This window comes from Cynocephalus volans, chromosome 10 (assembly GCF_027409185.1).
Source record: "Cynocephalus volans isolate mCynVol1 chromosome 10, mCynVol1.pri, whole genome shotgun sequence".
Lineage (NCBI taxonomy): Eukaryota > Metazoa > Chordata > Mammalia > Dermoptera > Cynocephalidae > Cynocephalus > Cynocephalus volans.
Window position 1 is genome coordinate 7,237,896 of NC_084469.1, and position 17,939 is coordinate 7,255,834.

General features: G+C 55.6%; 2 protein-coding genes across 2 annotated transcripts; both read right to left on the reverse strand.

Moving 5' to 3' along the window:
• Nucleotides 1–5,220: 5,220 nt before the first annotated feature.
• On the reverse strand, nucleotides 5,221–6,692 carry HOXB5 (homeobox B5). The gene is made up of 2 exons (XM_063110242.1): nucleotides 6,131–6,692; nucleotides 5,221–5,468 (listed from the first exon to the last, which is right to left on the reverse strand). The coding sequence occupies exons 1-2, from the start codon at nucleotides 6,690–6,692 to the stop codon at nucleotides 5,221–5,223; spliced, it is 810 nt and encodes a 269-aa protein (XP_062966312.1).
• Nucleotides 6,693–9,424: 2,732 nt separating this feature from the next.
• HOXB6 (homeobox B6) lies at nucleotides 9,425–11,124 on the reverse strand. The gene is made up of 2 exons (XM_063110223.1): nucleotides 10,713–11,124; nucleotides 9,425–9,684 (listed from the first exon to the last, which is right to left on the reverse strand). Exons 1-2 carry the CDS (start codon nucleotides 11,122–11,124, stop codon nucleotides 9,425–9,427), a joined length of 672 nt encoding a protein of 223 aa, XP_062966293.1.
• Between the last annotated feature and the right edge of the window lie 6,815 nt (nucleotides 11,125–17,939).

Below are 17,939 nucleotides of genomic sequence, written 5' to 3' on the forward strand. Positions count from 1 at the left end.
TAGGTCGTGCTTACCCTTGCCGAGAAGTCCAGTGACTTCGAGCTTGGGAACAGCCACAGGATTCTTGTGGGGAGTGATTCTCCAATCTGGGCCTCAGGGACACTTATGGAGAAAAGTCCATTCTCCTTAAGGGGCCCCCATTTCTCTCCTCTCCCTCCCCCAAACAGCTCGGTTTCCAGGCGGTGTCTGGGTTAATTAATATGGATGTGTAACAGCGCTGAAGCAATCGATAAATCCCGCTGTAGGCAGATCTCAGCCTCAAAACCCGATTACTCTGAGAAACTCCAAAAATGGGAATGGTAACCAGAGGCCCCTCCCCTGAAAGATGGAAGCTGATTCTTGCTAGCTCTGTCTTCCAAGGTTGGCCCAATTGGTCCCCAAGCTGGGAAGCCCATGCAGGGGAGAACAGTCCCAGGGAGGGACTGAGTTTGGGGGCATGTGCTGAGCGGTCTGTCTTCTCCTTTGCTCTGAATCCTTGGCGTCCACCCCAGCATTCAGATCTCAGGGATAAAGGAACCAGGCAGAGAAAGGAGCTTCCTCATGGATCTGCCCATCCTGCCCCACTACCTTCAGTGGATAACTTCTCACAGCCAGTGAAGGGTTAAGTGTCCCCACCACAGTTATGGAGAGGAAGTCGATGAAATATGGGCGCTTGGAACTCCAGGCTGGGCTGGCTTTCCTGTTTACACTTCTTTATACTTCCTCCCACCCCGTGGCCACAGAGAAACAAAACAAAACAAAACAAATAACCAAATAAAACAAAACAAAAAAGTCAAAATCGAATTGTTCACTCAGTGGTGGCCAGGCTGGCCTCTGAAGGAAAAGGGACACTGCAGCCTTAATGTCCACTGCTGCCTCTTGGGGCCTGCCCCAGTTTAAGGATTTGGCCAGAGGGTGCTGCGTGCTGAAGGCTGAAGACTGGACTGGCGAGGAGAGGAAGCGGGTGGAGGGGAGGGAGGGAAGAGTCCTGGAGACAGTAGGGGAAGGCTGGAGGTGAGGGCACAAGTCTGGGGCAGAGGAGAGAGTTCTTTGCCCCAGAAATCTCTTCACACCTCTCATCACCTCCCCCAAACTGTTCGGGTTGAGATTCAGGGAAGGCAGTTGCCCAGAGAGCCTGAAGTGGGGGAGAGTAAAGCCCAGGCAGGGCATCTTCTCCAGGATCTGCTTAGAGCAGGAGGAGACCCTCCAAGAGTTTGGTATTTCAGGCGGAAGTGGGCACCCCCACCCGGGGCTGCTCTTTGCCATTCCGGAAAATCTGTCCAGATATGTCCAGCAGATGTCCCCGGGCAGCCACCCCTACACACTCTTTATCAGAGTTTGCAGGACAGGCGGGGGTGGGCAAAAAATCTTCAGGGGCAGACCTGGTTGTCTGGGGTTTCGGGCTCCTGAGAAGTCTCTGAGAGAGGGAAGCAGCATTAGAGCAAAGCCAGGGGCATGAAAGGAATGGGGTTCCCCTGAAGGCCCCAGGTAGGGCTCCCCCTTGCTGAGCTCTTCCTCTGCACCTCTCTCAACTCCTTTGCCTTGTAGAGAGTGGAAGACTGTGGAAGCCATGCCTCCAAAATGTGTTAGCATTTTAAATGGTGCTGGGGATTTTGGGGGAGCTGACCAGAGTCTCCTTTCCAGGGGATACAAATGATCCACCATTCTTAGGATAATGTATCCTCCAACCAAGGTGAGGACTCCAAGCTCTCTGTCCTCTCAGTCTGCTCTCAAAGACTGCCAAGAGTCTCCTCCTGTAAGTCAGGCTTGGGCAGGGAATGGAAAGCTCAGGGAGTAGAGCACGGCTTCAGGAGAGAGAGAAGAGGGGGAGAGTTCCAATGTCCCTTAATGGGAAGCCTAGGGAATCTTGTGACCCCTTCCTTGTCCCAAAGATCAGAAGCACCTCAAGGTGTAATATGTCCAATCCCAGGGACTATGCAGAGGAGGAGTTGGTGAGCTGAACCAAGAGATGGCTTGCCGGTGAAAGCAGGAGTGACAGGGTAATTGCCCCCATGGGTCTTAAAACTGGGGGAGTCAATTTGGTGGGGAAGATGCCTCTGGCTTTTAGAAGAAGGGTTACTTTTCCTTAAGAAATAACAAACTCCCTGGGGGTCAAATCGAAGTCCCTCTGGTTTGTGGTACCACAAAACAAAAGAACCTTTGAGAGTCTGTTGGGGAAAGAAGAGGAAAGGAGAGGAGAGAGAAAAGAGCACCTGTCCAATTTTCTTTCCCAGCTCTCGAATTTCTTTTTTTTCCCTCCTGACAGTGGGGGTCTGTGTTATTGAGCAGATTTTGTTTATACATTTTTTGCCAGAGATCTGCTTGAACAACTACCACCTCTAGGCCAAGAAAGAAGCTGTCCCCTACCCTCACTGCTGGCCAGGAATTAGGTTTTGGATTGGAGGGAATTGTCCCCTCTGTCCTTTCCCCACTCGGAACTCAGGATCCTACCTAGAGCCAAGGAGAAGGGTTAGCTTGGGACCAACAGGATGAAGCTCTATGCAAAAGCCCTGTGCTCCCCACCCTAGATCACCCTGATGAGGCTATAGAGAACTGGAGGGACCCCATTTTATAGGGTTCAAATATCTGAAAGCCAGAGAGTACCCCAGGGCAAGGCAGCCCACGGCAGCTTCCTTCCCCTTCCCTGGTGCTTTTTCTCAGCTCAGATGTATCCAGATAAAAGTGCCAGTGGCACACCCCAACACATCCCTGACAAATGAATGTCATAAAGTTTCTTTCCTGAGGGTGGGGAGAAATCTCAAGATATCCAGCAGTGAAGGAGCCCTCCACAACGGGCCCCTCTTTCAGCAGTACACACCCTTCTTTCTTACACCCTAAATTTCCAAAGGCACTGAAGGAACATGGCTCCCACACAACCTCTTTTCCTCACAGAGTCAGACACTCCTGCAAATACAAACCAGGCACCCCTGACCACTGAGGCCTTATCAAACTGAGTGCCCCTATTTCAGACACCCAGTTTCTCAGAACTGGGTGCAAATAATAGGCTAAATTTCCCCTGCATTACTCCACAGCCCTGCTGGAAGCAAGATCTCCTTCCCCCAGCCCCAAGTCCCAAAACTGCAAGGGGAGAAAGCGAAAGCTGGAAGCGACTTACTGCGTGCGGGCAGGAGGGCGGGCGTGCTGGGCCTGGGCTGCCGCCACCGCCTTCTGGGCTGGTCCGGCTGCTCTAGGCTGGGAGAGCGCTCACCTATCTCTGCCCCCTTCCCCACCACAGCGAGCAGTTAAAGTGTCACTTAACATTCTGGAGAATGTGAAATATACCGCGCGGTGTCAACTCCCCAAAACCATAAAACTAACTTTATGGACCTCACGTGACTTTCTCGAGCCAGTGAGGGGTATCTGTCTGACTTCTCCGCGATTTTTACGATCTAACTTCGAGATAAAACCCCTATCCATTTGACATCTAAATGTCATAGCGACTTTTGGGATAGTTTGCAATCGACAAAAGGGGACAAAGTCAAGGGGTAAAGGGGAAGGAGGGCCCAGTAGAGCCTCCACGACCCTCTGCTGCCTCCTCACCAGCTCCCCCTCCCCCCAAGTCCTGTAAGAAGTTGGGCCAAGCTGGAAGGGATTGACCGGGTAAGTGTCCAGACTTGACTCGCGCTAAGGGTGGAGGCTGACTTGGATGGAGGTCGACCGGGCCCTGGCCCTGGGCCAGTCCCTCTAGAGGGGGAACGAGGGGTCTTCAGGAGGGACCCTAACTCCTAATCAAGAGGGAAGGTCAGTTGGATCCCTGAAGAGAAGGAGCCCTTGATAACTGTAGAGAAGGCTGAGGGTGAAAGGAAACCTTTGAAATGGAGCTGTTTTTTGTTTTTTGGTTTTTTTTGCCTTAGTTGGTGGCAGAGTTGAATTGGGATTTGAAGCAGGGGCTGGGGGGGCTAGGCTGTTCTCCACCACTTCCAAAAGGCCAGGAGCCTCCTGCTTAGGGCTTAGGCCCAGATTGCTTTTCCTGGAGAGTTTTCCAGGGGCTTTCCTGACTAGTGAGTGGAAAGCCAGGATGGAGTCCAGCTTAGCCTTTCCCCTGCCCCAGCCCCACATGGGGTTTCTGGGCCTCTCAGTCCTCCAGGCATGAGGGCCTGTCCCCTGACCCAAGCACTGAAGACCAAGCCAGGGACTTAGGCGGCTGAGGGCGGCTGCTGGTGAGCATCCTACTTTCCCTTCCCTACACCCCAGATCTATGGGGAGAATGGTCTAGGGTGTGCCATGTGATGGCAGAGACAGACCCCTGGAGAAAAGACAAGTGGAAGGGCAGTGGAGTGGGGGAAACATTTATTTGACTTCAAGGAAAGCTACAAACAAATACCAAAAGGGAATCACTGAGACAGGCTGGGCAAAGACAGATTTCACACATAGCACAGTATCCACTCGCTCACTACAAATGGTCTTGGAAGCGAAATGGGTAGGGAGGGAGAGATGGGTCCGACCCAGACTATCCCCATATTTACAAGCTTTGGACCCCGTAGCCAGACCCACGGATTCACAGAGAAATACACAAGACATTGTACACTGAGGATTATTTTTCTGTACACTCCCAGACCAGGCCTGGTGGGGCCTACCCAGGCAGCAGGAACTTAAATCTCACGATTTTCCTTCCCTCTTCTCAACATCATCCCTTTGGTCCCTCCCTGACCCTTTCCCACTCCAGGACCAAGCCACTGGGAGACATGGGCCTGGGGAGTGGAGAGGGCGGGGGAGGAGGGTGAACAGAGACACAGTCATGGACTGCACGTCGGAGGCCAGCTCAGCTGGGCCCCGTGCTGCGGCACTATCACCTCAACTGCTGCCCCTGAGAGAAGTTTCAGGCTGGAACGCAAAATACAGTGCTCATCCTTTTATAAATAAGTTAGAACACAGATGGGGAGGGGACAGTTCACATTACACATGCGAATTTCTTTTTTTTCCTGGGGGAAGGAGTGCAACCACGGACACGAACATTCAGAAACACTGGCGGATTTGGGGGCGAGCGGAGGGGAGTGGGGAGCACGGAGGGAGAATAATAATAATTATTATTATTAACAATAATAACAAGATAACCAGTCCAGGAGAGAGGGAGCCACAGGAAGACCTAAGACCAAACGAAAACCGTAACACAGGGCCGGGGCGAGGCAGGCTCGTAGGAACCGGTCCCTAGCGGGCGGCGGCAGCTCAGGGAGGACTGGAGGGGCCAGGGCTGGGGGTGGCGCTGGCTCTTGGGCCGCCAGGGTCTCCTCCGGGGCGGGCTCAGGGCTGGAAGGCGCTGCCGGCTGTAGCCAGGCTCATGCTTTTCAGTTTGTTGTCTTTCTTCCACTTCATGCGCCGGTTCTGGAACCAGATCTTGATCTGGCGCTCGGACAGGCAGAGCGCGTGGGCGATCTCGATGCGCCGCCGCCGGGTCAGGTAGCGGTTGAAGTGAAACTCCTTCTCCAGCTCCAGGGTCTGGTAGCGGGTGTAGGCGGTCCGAGCCCTTTTGCCGTCCGGCCCGGTCATATCTAGAGTAGACGGAGTAGACCGCCAGGCAACGTTATTCCGGTTAAGGGAGGGGGCGATGGGTGGGCGGGGGCGGAGAGCAGGACCCAGGCGTGCCCGGCAGCCAGCTCACCGCAGCTTCCATCCCCCCTACTCCGGATGCCCGCATCCACGCTCGATTCTGCACCCGCTTCTCCTGCAGCCCCCACTTCTGCGGGCAGCGAGTGCACCCGGCTTTGTCTCTTGCTCCCTCCCAGGGCCTCACCCTTCGCTGGGCTCAGGCCGCCGCTGGCCCCGGGAGGGAGCAGAGCGGCTGCACTTTTGCCCTAGAAAGCTCGTTTTACTGCTCACCCCTCCTTTGCTAGCGGCAGTCTCAAAATTTCAGGGGTAAGCAGGACCCTTCCCCACATTACGTAAACCCCATTCTTCATCCTAAAGCTGGTACGGCTGGGCGAAAAAAAACCTAAGCCGAACCTGGGGACAAATTATTAAAAATATCCCCCCTCCCTCAGCTAAAGACCCTCTTTGGCTCTGTCCACAGAGCTGTGAGGACCCTCTTAGAGACTTCTTCCCCTTGGAAAAATAAATCTATATTTGAGGAAAAGCCAGGCTGTCCTTGTCTCCCCCCCCCCACCCCAAATGCAGAGAAAGCAAGCCGAGAAGACAAAAAGAGAGAGAGGATTACCATGGCTGATGTGAAGCTTCCTCATCCAGGGGAAGATCTGCGGAGTCTGCCCCTCGGGCGCGGCCGTGGAGGTGGCCATGGGCTCTGGCTGCGCCCGAGCGAGGCTTGGGCTGCTTAGCTGGCTCGCCGCTTCCTCGGGTTCCGAGGACGCGCTGGCCTCGTCTATTTCGGTGAAATTAGCGCTGGAGCTGGCCGGGGTCGCCTGGTCGGAGGGGGACGAAGCAGAGGGCTTGGCGCCGTGGCTGTCGCCGTTGGTGCAGGGCAGGGACTCGGGCGAGGACAGGGAGCAGCTCGACGCCGCTTGCCTGAAGCGGGGCTCCTGGGCGGGCGCGGGGAAGGCGCGCGAGCTCTCGCCCACCGCCCCAAAGTGGCTGGAGGAGGCCGAGGAGCGGTTGACGCTGAGGTCCATCCCATTGTAATTGTAGCCGTAAGAGCCGGTGTGCATGGCAGCGGGATCCCTGTAAGAGCCGCTCAGAGAGCTGCCACTGCCATAATTTAGCAACTGATAGTCCGGGCCATTTGGATAACGCCCCGAGAAGGAGTTTACAAAGTACGAGCTCATTTGGGTGATTTTGGAGGGCTTGATTTGTGGATCGTGGTCGTTATAACCCTGTGCTTCACGATTTATGATGTATTAATGAATTATAGCGATGCACTGTACTTCGTTTTGCTATGTATGCGGCCAAATATGGGGGGGGTTGGAAGGGGGGATGGGGGGGCGTTAGGGAATCACGTGCTTTTGTTGACCAGTCGTAAATTCTCGCTGATGACCTCAAGAGGTAATTCATGCTCTATGGTTACAAATAATGACGATCTGAGAATCGTTAGGGCCGATTCAATGCGAGCCTCCGAGAGAGGGGGAAAAAGGAGAAGGGGGAGAAACAGGGAGAAGGTTGGCGTTGGCCTCTGAGCAGAGCGCGCCACCTCCCGGCGATCGGCGGGAGCGCGGGCCGTCGACCGCCATGGCGGCGGCGGCTGCCTCTGCCGCTTCCACGCAACCGCCCCGGCGAGAAAGCAGCCCCGACCGAGGCTCACGCGCACGGAGCCTTCCAGCGGAGGGGGCTGAGCCTCTCAGCCGTTTTCTCGAGGGTGGGGTTAGTCTCTCTATTTGTGTCCTTCTCCCTGTCATTGTTATTATTGTTACTCTTCTTATTTTAACTCTGGATGAGGAGATTATCAAAGATTGAGTTGCTTTTCCCCTACTCAAGCTTTGCAAGTCTCCGAGCTGGGGGCGGAAATGGGGGGAAGGGTTGGAAGTTGTGTGTGAAAAACAATTATCGCAACGGGCTTTCCCGAGAGCTCAGCCCGGCCTGCTTCCTGGAGGGGCTGCGGTGGCGGCTCACAGCACCCAGGCCGAGTCGGCAGGGCTGGGCCCGAGGCTTGCAGAAGAAGCAGGAAAAGCTTTCACGTCTCCTGGGCCCCTGGGAAGTTGGAAATCCTCTTCCCGACCTCCTCCTCGTTCTTAGCCCGGGTCGGGGGGTGGCAGGACAGGACGGGGACCCCGGTGGATGAGTACTGCCGGGGCTAAGCGGCCTAGTTGCAGAAAAGACTGGCGGCAACCACGTCCGTCTTGGGTTTGGGTGGTAACATGTGCCCGAAAGCGGGGTGTTAAAGCGGGACCCCTTCGCCTCCTTGCCACGGGGAGGCTATTGCATTCGGAAGCCCCACTCGAGGCCCCTCGCTGGCGGCTGGGCGATTTGAGACTTCGCCCAGCAGCCCACCGCGTTCCCCGGGAAGGGGTTCCGAGGACCGGCGGCGCCTTGCTGAGAGCGCTGGGCGGCCCGAGACCTCCGCAGCTGGGCCCCTTCTGCCGGGCAGCTATTTTCTTTAAAAATAAAAAAGAGAGAGGGAGGGAGGAGGAAGAAAGGAAAACAGTGTCCGCAGCCTGCAGCCTGAGTGAGGGTGGGGGTGGCGAGAGAATGGCCCATTTCGGGTTGCGAGGTTGAGACTAAATGCCCCATCACCTGGCCTCCTGCCCTCCGGTCTCCAAGAAACAAGGGACAGTCGTGCTCCTCGCTGTGCGACTGCCTGCGGCTTCACGTTCCCCCTACTTGTCGCTGGTGCTTGCTTAAGGCGGGAAGGGGCGCGCCTGGAGCCTTCAGCTGCAGGGTGGAGAGATACCCAGTGGCCCCCATTTTTCAGTCTATGGAACCATATAGGCCCGGAGCCGAGGGCTAAGGCCTGTGGAGACTGGGCCATGTGGGCGGGCCAAAGGGGTCTCCCCAAGCCTGAGCACAGAAAAAACGCTGCAGAGGTGCCTGGACCCACTGGGCTCGATCTCTGCAGAAGCTCGGGGCTGGGGGCCTCAGTGGCATCCCTGTTGCCACTGACAAACGAGGAAAGGCTAGAGAGTACGAGGGAAACAGTCCCTCTTTGTCCCCCAAGTCTGCACCGGCAGAGATGGTTGTGAGCCTCAGCCAACGGTGAGGCGCAGCGCTGGGGCCTGGGCGAAACCGATCGCTCCAGCCTTTATCTCAGCTGTAACATCCGAGTTGAGTCGGGCCGCTGGGGAGGCCCTGGAGCGGACCAGGGCTTTCGCCTTTGCTGCCGAGTTAAGGCTCAATGACTATGGGGTGGCTGGGGGAGCTGGGGGGCGGGGGGAAGAAAACCGTCAGGGAGGAATCATCGGAGGTGACTGAGCGGCGAGTTTTCAAGTCTTTTATTATTATTGTTATTATTATCATCATCATTAATAATATTAATATTATTACTGAAGTATTTCACGTCCAGAGCTAAGACAAGACTACAAACACAACACATAGAAAATTAATAAAATAGAACTTTGTTTTCTTCTGAGGCTCCTCTTCTTACTTCTAGGTAGTATGTGCTCCTTCCAGTGGCTTTGGGGAGGGGCTGGGAGAGACGACAGGTCTGGGGTCAGGGAGTCTTCGAGGTCCCCACTGAGGGGACAGCGAATCTACCATTGAACCGTGCACGGGGGTACATGGACGAAATGAGACGCGAGACGGACAAGAGCATTTTGCTCTGCCTCCAGGAGACATCAAGTGAGTCCGATCCTCAGTTCTCACCGGGGAGCCTGACCCGGCCAAGGCAGGTTCCTCGGGGAGGGAGGGGGCGCGCGGGGTGCTGAGTGAGCCGGGGCGACGCAGCCTCCGAACAGCCGGCGAGAGCTCTGCGGGCGGGGGCGTCCAGGAGAGCGCTGGGCCCCGCCTGTCGTGCGCTGGAGAGCAGGTCCCCGGGCTCCCCCGCCCTCAGAGGCTTCTCGGGGCTCTCCGACGCCCTCGGCTCCCCACAGGCCTCTCCCTTCGCGTCCCCCCTCCCTTTCCAGCACCTTCACTCGGCTGGTTTTTCTTCCTCCTCCTCGGGACTGAGCTGAGACGCGCTGAGCAGTTTGCTCTCCTTTTTCCACTTCATGCGCCGGTTCTGGAACCAGATCTTGATCTGCCGCTCGGTCAGGCACAGGGCGTGGGCGATCTCGATGCGCCGCCGCCGGGTCAGGTAGCGGTTGTAGTGAAACTCCTTCTCCAGCTCCAGCGTCTGGTAGCGCGTGTAGGTCTGGCGGCCTCGCCGGCCACTGGGCCCAAAGGAGGAACCTGTTACACAGAGAGAGAGGCTGAGGCCCGGGGTCACCGGGCCCAGGCCCCCTCCCCCACTCGACCCTCAAGCACCGACTCCAGCCTGTCGGGGATGACCTCCACTCTCCCCGTTCTCTGTCCCCCTCCCACACTCCTCCAGCGCCCCCTCCAGATGCCCTCCCCGTCTCCTAGGCCTGTGCCTTCGGTCTAGACTCTTGGTGGGGGAGGGGAGGAGCAGTTTGAACTTCCACCTGAGCCAAGGGGGAGGGGCTGGCCAGGTGCGTCTCTTCCGAGCTACATCTTTTTATCCCTCCCTTTTCATCCATCTCGTTCCCCCCTCCCCCGCCCACCCAATGACAGATTCCGGCCCTTAATCCGTAATGACATGGATCGATTCATAGTCCGCATTAACGGCTCCTCACTTTCGTGTCCCGCTAATGGACATCAGTTGGGACTTAAGGCCGACAAATAATCCAACCTGAGACCCAGGCGCCTGTTTCTCTCTCTCTCCTCCTCCCTCTCTCTTTCTTTATCTCATTCTCCCCCCCCCCTCTGACTACCACCCCTTTCCTGGTGCCTCATCTCTCCCCAGCCCCCTACTCCCAGGGAACAGTCCTGGTCAGACTAAACTTTCCCTCGCCGGCGTCACGCCCCCCCTCCTTTCATGACGCACTCTGTTTTTAATGGTGCCTTCTGCGTGGGGGACCCAACCGTGGCTGGGGGCGCAAAGGAAAGCAAAGCCGGTGACTGCGGCCCCTGTCCCCTTCTCTGCCAGGCAATCCCGGCTCTGGCTGGCGCTCCAGGAGAGCCCACTCACTCCCTCCCCCTGGCTCCCAGTGCAGCTGGGACTTTGCAAACTTTGCAACTCCCGCGGACGAGAGGACAGAGAGGGAGACCCCGTGCGGGCGCCCAACCTCCCCTAGGTCCTAACTGAGATGCCCACCCCGCAGCCGGTGGGAAAGTGGGGGGCGCTCGCTAGCTCTGTCTCCCTCCCGGAGCGGGGACCCGCAGGGGTCGGGGCGACGCAGTCGGGCAGTCTCACTCACTGTTGCACGAATTCATCCGCTGCATCCAGGGGTAGACCGGGGTGGAGCACTTCTGCTCCTCCGCCTCGCCGAACACGCTCTTGTCCTGCGCGCAGTCAGACTTCCGCGGCTCCGGGTGGAACGGGGGCGGCTCGTCGGCGCCCGAGAGCGCGCAGGCCGACTCCTTCTCGCGGTAGAAGGCCGGCGCCGGCCCGTAGTCGCAGGGCGCCGCTCGGTAGCCACCGCCGGCCGGCGGGTAATAGGAGGAAGTGGCAAAGCCCTTGTCCTGGCCGGGCCCCGGCCCGTAGGGCGCGGGGTAGTGCCGCAGCGGGTCCGCATAGCCCGACGAGTAGAGCGGTAGCTGGCCCAGGAAGGACTCCTGCCCGCTGGCCAGAGTGACGGGGAAGGTGGAGTTCACGAAATAGGAACTCATTGGGAGGGGAGGCGCGCGCGGCCGCTGCTGCTCCGCCGGGTTTATGATTTGTTGTGTTTTATAGTCCGAGCGCCGCGCCTATTAGTAGTATATCCGAGATTGGGTTTTAGCTGAGGGGGGATGGCGAGGTGCCAGTGAGGGCCAGAAGGAAATACAACCATCTGATCCAACACTGACCAATGGCAGAGGCAGGAATTGTCAAACAGCACCCAGGAGGAGCGCAGCCCGCACGAGGGACCCGCGCACAAACCTATCAACCTTTTTTTTTTCCCTCCTTCTCCTTCTTTCTCTCTCTCTCTCCCCAACAACACAAGGCGTCCTGTTCCACCTACGTAAGACCTGCGGAAGAGGCGTCTGTGCCTTTGAGGGAGGAGAGAGCATTTGGATGGAGACTACCCCATCCCCCAGTGATTAAATGAATATGTCCTCCCCCCACACACACACATACCCCCCACGCAGGATAAGAAAAAGTTAATTGTGTTTTTCGAAAAGTTAACCCCTGCATTGCTTGGGCCGTTCCTTCAAGGGAAGAGAGCGTAAACGTCCTGGAATCTTGTTGAGAGAGAACTAAAAGAGATGGTTTGTTTATGGGGTTTTGTGTTGGTAGAAGGTAAGAGTTCTCCGCTAATTTGCAGCGTTTCAGAAAGAGAGGCGAAGGAGAAACACCCTCCTTTACCAGATTTTGAAAATCGTTTTTCTGCTTTATCAGATCTGCTCCCTCTCCTCCAAGCCTGGGTTTATTATTCCTGCTTCTCCACAACTCTTATGGTCTGACGGGGCAGGCCAGATCCCACCGCCTAAAAGATCCAGAAGAAGGGGAAATGGCATAAAAGGTCTGAGTCCAAAATTCCCCCTCTGGCTCTGCAGCTAGGCTAGGAGCTTCTTGGAAGGCTGAGGCTGCTGCGGCTGCTGCCCAAGACATCTTGCCTAGTTCTCCTATGCAGCCACTAACTCTTGGAAGGGAAGGGGCACTGGGGAAAGGGACTAGCCCTCTCCCCACTTGGGGATATGGAGTGGAGGAGTGAGGGGTATCCCCCAGCCTAGATGCCTTTATTTGTCTGATCTCTTTCTTGTCTGTAATGCTCACTCCACCCCCACACCCCCCACCTCCAATACCAAAAGACATAAGAATATCCTAGGCTACAGATTTTTAGGAATCAAAGATGTCCCAGTAAGTCTGGGTACAGGCAAGAAATTGTCCCCCTTCCAATCATGAGTCTTCAAATCTTCCTGATACTTGAGGCAATCGGAGATCACCAGGAAGAAAGGAGCCTTTGCCCCTTTTCCAGGTCTCTCTAGAAGCTGGCAATTCTTTTTAAAATTATTTCCCAAGACGTGGTTTGGATTAGTTTATAAGGAAGGAGGGGTGTTCAGGTCCTCCTGGGTACTCAGCAGGCACCTTCCAGCCACCAGCCTGTATCCTCTCTCCGGAGGCTCACAACCCTTCTGTTTGTCTCTCAGCATCTCTCCAATTCCCTCCCACACCCCATGTTTGTATCATCAGCTTTGCTGCCATAGAACCGTGGGTGTGAGAAAGAGCATACATCTCTGGAGCTCTCACTCATCCAAGGAAAATGAGCATTGAGCCCAAGCTGGGAGATGGGGTCACAAGCTGTTTTCAAAATATTCTAATATGCACACAGAGGTCAGACAGTGAAGGGTGACAACCTCCCAACCTGGGGACAGGAAGGGATCAGTATGTGGGATAAAGTCTGATGTCAGGCCAGGCTGACTCTCTCCTGCCTTGTTACTTGGGCTTTTTGTGTGTGTGTGCTGACTCTACCCACTGAAGATGGCACAAGTCACTAGGGAAGGTGATAGAGGGCTGAGGTTAGGTGAGCAAGGTGGGAACTTATTTGGTTGCTAAATGGGCTGCAGGGCTCTCTGAACTCAGGACAACTTCTAAGCTGCACCTTCATGACAAAGTGGTCGTCCCTGGATGTACTTACAATCGCTTCCTAACTTGACCCTATGAGGGTGTAAATGAGGATTTAATAAAAGAAACTCAAACCACCTAATAATGGAGAAGCATAAATGCTCTGATCTAATTATGGTTGGACCCATTCCTAGAATGGAGCAGGGGCCATTTGGGCAGGGGGAGCAAAATGGGGGAGAGAGTTATCATGAACCTCCCTTCTCCCTGCCACTGAGGCTGGACCCAGGGCCTCAGCCCTCCCTGCCTCCTCCCTGGCCACTATGTCCCCATCCTAGGCCTGGACTGTGTGGTTTTCCCTGTGGGGTCTGGACAAAGTAAGATTCATTGGCAGAGGGAGACTTCCCCTGTGATGGAAGCAGAAAAATAATCCCCTTATCCTTACAGTCCCAGCCACAAATTAACCTCACCTCTGCAGGTTGCCTGTCAGGAGATGGAGCCACTATGGGCAGGTCCTGGGTGCCTGGAGTTGGGCATGAAAGGAAATAGCGCCTCATCGCTCTTATCTAAGCCCAGAGGTATTTATGAGCGTTTATTCCTCTGATCCATTTGTTTGGGAAAAAGAGCAGGCAAGCAGGGCTGGGCCAGAGACCTCCTGGTTTCTGGAGCCAGATCTCTACGAATCTGTCTGTGGTTCGGTCCACCCCCGTCTGTCTGTCTCCATGGGGGAATATGTAAATACACAGCGGGCACAGCCGTCTGCCGGTCTGGTGTATCTCTCCCGCCTCCATGAGGAAGTGTGTGTACAGAGAGGTGGATATAAATGTGTACCAAGTCTTAAGTACACAACAGAGGGATTGTACAGATACCCCACAGGCAGGATTTATAATTGTAATTTTCTGTGCTGTGAGGAGTCTCCAGTCCTGTGGGCGAGATCACACATTCCAGCTCCTAAGAAAATGTTTCCTAAGTTGTGTTTTGCTCAGGAGTAAAATTCTCCTGGAAGGGTAATTCAGGGAGGGGTATTTGCCTGTATGCATTGGGGGGAAGGGGACTGAGACGTTGCCCAGGCTTCCTTTTCCCTCTAAACTATAAAGCCCTCCCCCCAGCTCTTTTGGTTGTGGGCAATCCCCCACACCAACTTCAACTGGAGTGGGGCAGACGAAAACATCTCAACCCAACTCTCCCCTGGACTCTGATTCTCTGGGTTTGGGGAATATAAACGTTCCCAGAGGACCAGTGTGGTGGTTTCTATCGGTTGGGAGAGAGGCTCTTCTGATGGAACACTTTGCCCTAAAATCGGCCCGTCCAAATCGAGGTACAAAGACCTCATTTCCATTATACAAATGAATGACATTCTCTCTGATCTTCAGGAGGAGTGGATGGTGGCATTGAGGCTGCTCTCCCTGTCCCCTCCCCCAGGTCCACGGGCACCCTAAGAGCCCTGAAGTGTTTCAACCCTCTGTACACGCCCGATCTCACCTCCCTACCTGTCTTTCTGATTGCCCTACAGAAAAAAAAAAAATCTCCGAGGGGCCCAAGACCTTCCAGTCCGGTTCCCTGGGGGCCTGCCTCAGACCGGTTCACTAAGCCGGGCCTTCTAGACGCCAGAAAGTCACTCTCGCTGCGAACAGCTGAGAGAACTGCTCCAGAGGCCCAGACTCCAGAGGCGCCGAGAGCGCCGAGGCTGCAGCTGCGGAATTTGCCCCAGCACCGCCAGGCCCCTCGATCTCAGCAGCTCCTCTAGCTCCGGGCCAGACCCTAGTAACACCTCGCCTTGCCTGGCACCGCAGGCAATTTCCTGGAGCCCCCGCCCAGGATCTGGGGCCACAGCACCTTGAAAGGAACGGCCAGAGCTTCCTCCTGCGGCTTGAAAGACCGAGCTAATCAGTAACCCGTGAGACGGGGGCCAATACTCTAGCGCAGCGGAGGCTCCCACCCCGGCCTCCCCACCCCCTTCTGGGAAAGCGTCGCGCTAAGCGGGTGTGAGCGGTCCGGCAGGAACGGAAATTACAACGGTTCGGTTCCCTAATCATTTATCCCCGCTCCCACTCCCAGTTTTTCCCCCAAGTATATTTGCGTCGATTTCTCTTGAAATGATAGAGCATGGAGGAGGGAATCGACACTCACTCGCAGACACCAACAGTTTCCAGAAAACTCGGTTCAAATCCTTCACCACGAACCCACCAGCCAAGGAACTGGCCCGACCCGCCAGCCAACCCAGAGAACACAGAGCCAGTTTGTCTTCTGACAGCCGACTGGAACTGCCGGGGCCGGCGCCTCCCCTGCTGGCCCCCTCTTTTGGCTGAGAAGAAAACCAAATAAACCTTGAACAGCCTTGGCCTGGGATCTCTTTTGCGGTCCCGGTCCTCTCCCGCGCCCTGCGGAGGGCTGGGGGAGGGAAGCGGGTCTCGCGGCCCTGATCCCCCAACCCTTTGGTGCAGGGCTCCCTGCTTGCGGGGTGCAGCGTTCTTTTGAAATACGCCGCTTCCTCTGCCAGCCGCCAGTTGGGGGTTCGGATGGGCGTGGGGGGAGTGGAGGAGGAATGGCGGCGGGAGAGACTTCTGCTGTTCTCTAATCCGCATCCGGGAACCGAGATTCAGTGGGGAGCGTCCGTGTGGACCCGAAATACCCCGAATCCTGCCGAACCTGCGCGGCCAGGGCTCCAGGCGTCGGGCAGGACTCCGGCAGTGTCGCGGGGCTGGCGGCGCCGAAGCCGCGTGTCTCCGAACGGACGGTAGATGGCAGCAAACCGCATAATTTGGGTCAGAGCAAACTGTCGAAGGGACGATTTATAACCCGCCAAGACTCCAGGAGAAAAAGACCTTTAGTGGAGATGGGTTTGGGGAATTTTTCCTTTGAGAATAGGCCCCGAGTGCCGTCGGTGCTGGCCGGAAACTCCTCTCGCTACGAAGCCAAGGGGTCCCTCCAGGTGCCCAGTCCCGGCCTGCGCCTAGGGCATCTACCTGGGCCCCCGGTAGCCCCCCTCCCACGCCACAAGTGGCTGTGCTGTCCTCCCCGCAGCTCAGGACTGAGAGGGCCAATATAACCACACATACACACGCACCCAGACCCTGCAATCTCGGGGAAACCAGAGGCCAAGGCTAAACGCCCTGAAAAGCAATCACCTATTGGTGCAAACCAAAGTAAATCACAGTTTCTCCTGTCCTCTGTGCCCAACGTCACATATCCCTCAGCTCGAAGCTTCCCATCCCATTTCTAAGTCCTTGCCTCTTGGCTTAAGCCTTCTTCCACCCCACCAGCTACTTTAGGAATTTCTGTCTCCCAAAACACGGTTCTTCTCTGTCCCCCTCCTCCCAAGGAGGCCTGACTAGGGAGATGACATTGGGTGCCAGAGGGACAGGACTAGCTGTCTGAGCTCAGCGCTGGGTGACTTTCTAGTCCCGACACCATTAGGTCCCCTAGTTGGGTTTTCTTTTTTCTTTTCTATTTGTTTTTATATTTTTTTAGGAGTCTAAAACAACAACACGCTGAACAGTACAACCACCACGTTTGGATCCAGGAAAGTTTGAAATATTTCCATATGAGACACATACATGGCAATTTTCTCCACTGAAATACACATTCCGTACCAATAAAACCCAAGTACTAGAATCAATATCGCACAGAAACCAACACACTGTAACCTACCGCGTTAAAACCACAAAACTGTCTCCCTGCAGAGCGAGGCTCCCTCCTGCGGGTGTGGCGAGAGACCTGGGCATTCGCGGGCAGGCTTCCTGGGAGGTCTCCCTCGCCTTGGGTGCCTCCACCCACAGCCCTTTAATTCCACAAATGTCTCAGATGGGAGATAGTAAACATTTCTCTGTGAATTGTTCTTTCTGTGTCTCTCTAGCCTCCTCCTCACCCTCGCTGGCCTCTGCGGAGATTCCAGGCCCTACGGAAACCAGGACGTCCCTCAGCGCCACCGCCCTTCGTGCCAATGCTGCCGGGAAAACCGCCGACCCCCGCACCCGGCAAGAGAACTGCGCGGGGGCAATTGGGGGATTCCGGGACAAGGGAGGGATGGTGGCGGGGAGAGGGGGACACAAATCCACAGAGGCCATGGCGACTGGCTTCTTCAGGCGCTGCTGAAGCTAAGACACCCCAATCCTGTTTCACAGCCCCCTTACTTGAGCCTCGCCTCCAAGCTTAAAAAGGCGACACGGAGCTTGTCTCCACGGTCCCTTTCGGTTCCTCCTCCTGTCTTCCCTGCCTTGGCTCCCCCTCCAGGAAGCTTCCACCCTTCTCTCCACACCGAATTTCCTGGGAAGCCTCTCCCTGCAGCACCCAGAGGTGGGGTTCAGCCCCATCTTGGGGGGCGGAGGGAGAAAAACCCAAGCCCCACCCCCTACGAAAGCGGTGCAAAAGAACAAGAAGAAAATCGTAGAATCTCCCTTACCTTTGCAGACCTTGGGATTTTTTCCTCCGGTTTGAAGGAGGTGGGGAGGGAGGAAAAAGGGAGCGTTCGGTTTCTTCTTCAGCTTCCAGATAATATTGTCCCAACCTGAGAGCCGTCGCTTCCCCTTCTCTGACTTGGAAGAGAGGGTGTTTCGCTTGTCTGATATTTGCATAGAAAATAGAGTAAGTTCTGGCTTTGAAAAATGGTATCAGGTTGTGATCGTGGGCAGATTGTCCATTTACCCTCCATGATGACTGAAATCCCAGATCAGCAAGCAAATTAACTTAGGAATCAAAATTATTTTTGGTTCTCTCTTTTGTGTAATTCCCACCCCTCCTCTCCCTCTCCTCTCTCCTCTCCCCCCTCTCTTCTCCTCTCTCTCTTTTACTCTATTCAAGCTGATACTAAAGTATAAAAATATCAGGAGGCTGGAGCCCTGAAGGACGACAGTGCTCCGACCTAGGTGTGGTGTCCAAAAGAATGCTGCATTATAACCACCAGGGAAATGATAAAAAGTTCATGTTCACGATCGCCCGGCCA

What these genes read in the sequence shown, in the direction of transcription:
- HOXB5 (XM_063110242.1), bottom strand. Translation starts at nt 6,692, where the DNA reads ATGAGCTCGTACTTTGTAAACTCCTTCTCGGGGCGTTATCCAAATGGC. An exon ending in GAAGCTTCACATCAGCCATG is followed by an intron (nt 5,469 to 6,130) that starts GTAATCCTCTCT and finishes CGTCTACTCTAG; the next exon opens with ATATGACCGGGCCGGACGGC.
- HOXB6 (XM_063110223.1), bottom strand. Translation starts at nt 11,124, where the DNA reads ATGAGTTCCTATTTCGTGAACTCCACCTTCCCCGTCACTCTGGCCAGC. An exon ending in GCGGATGAATTCGTGCAACA is followed by an intron (nt 9,685 to 10,712) that starts GTGAGTGAGACT and finishes TCTGTGTAACAG; the next exon opens with GTTCCTCCTTTGGGCCCAGT.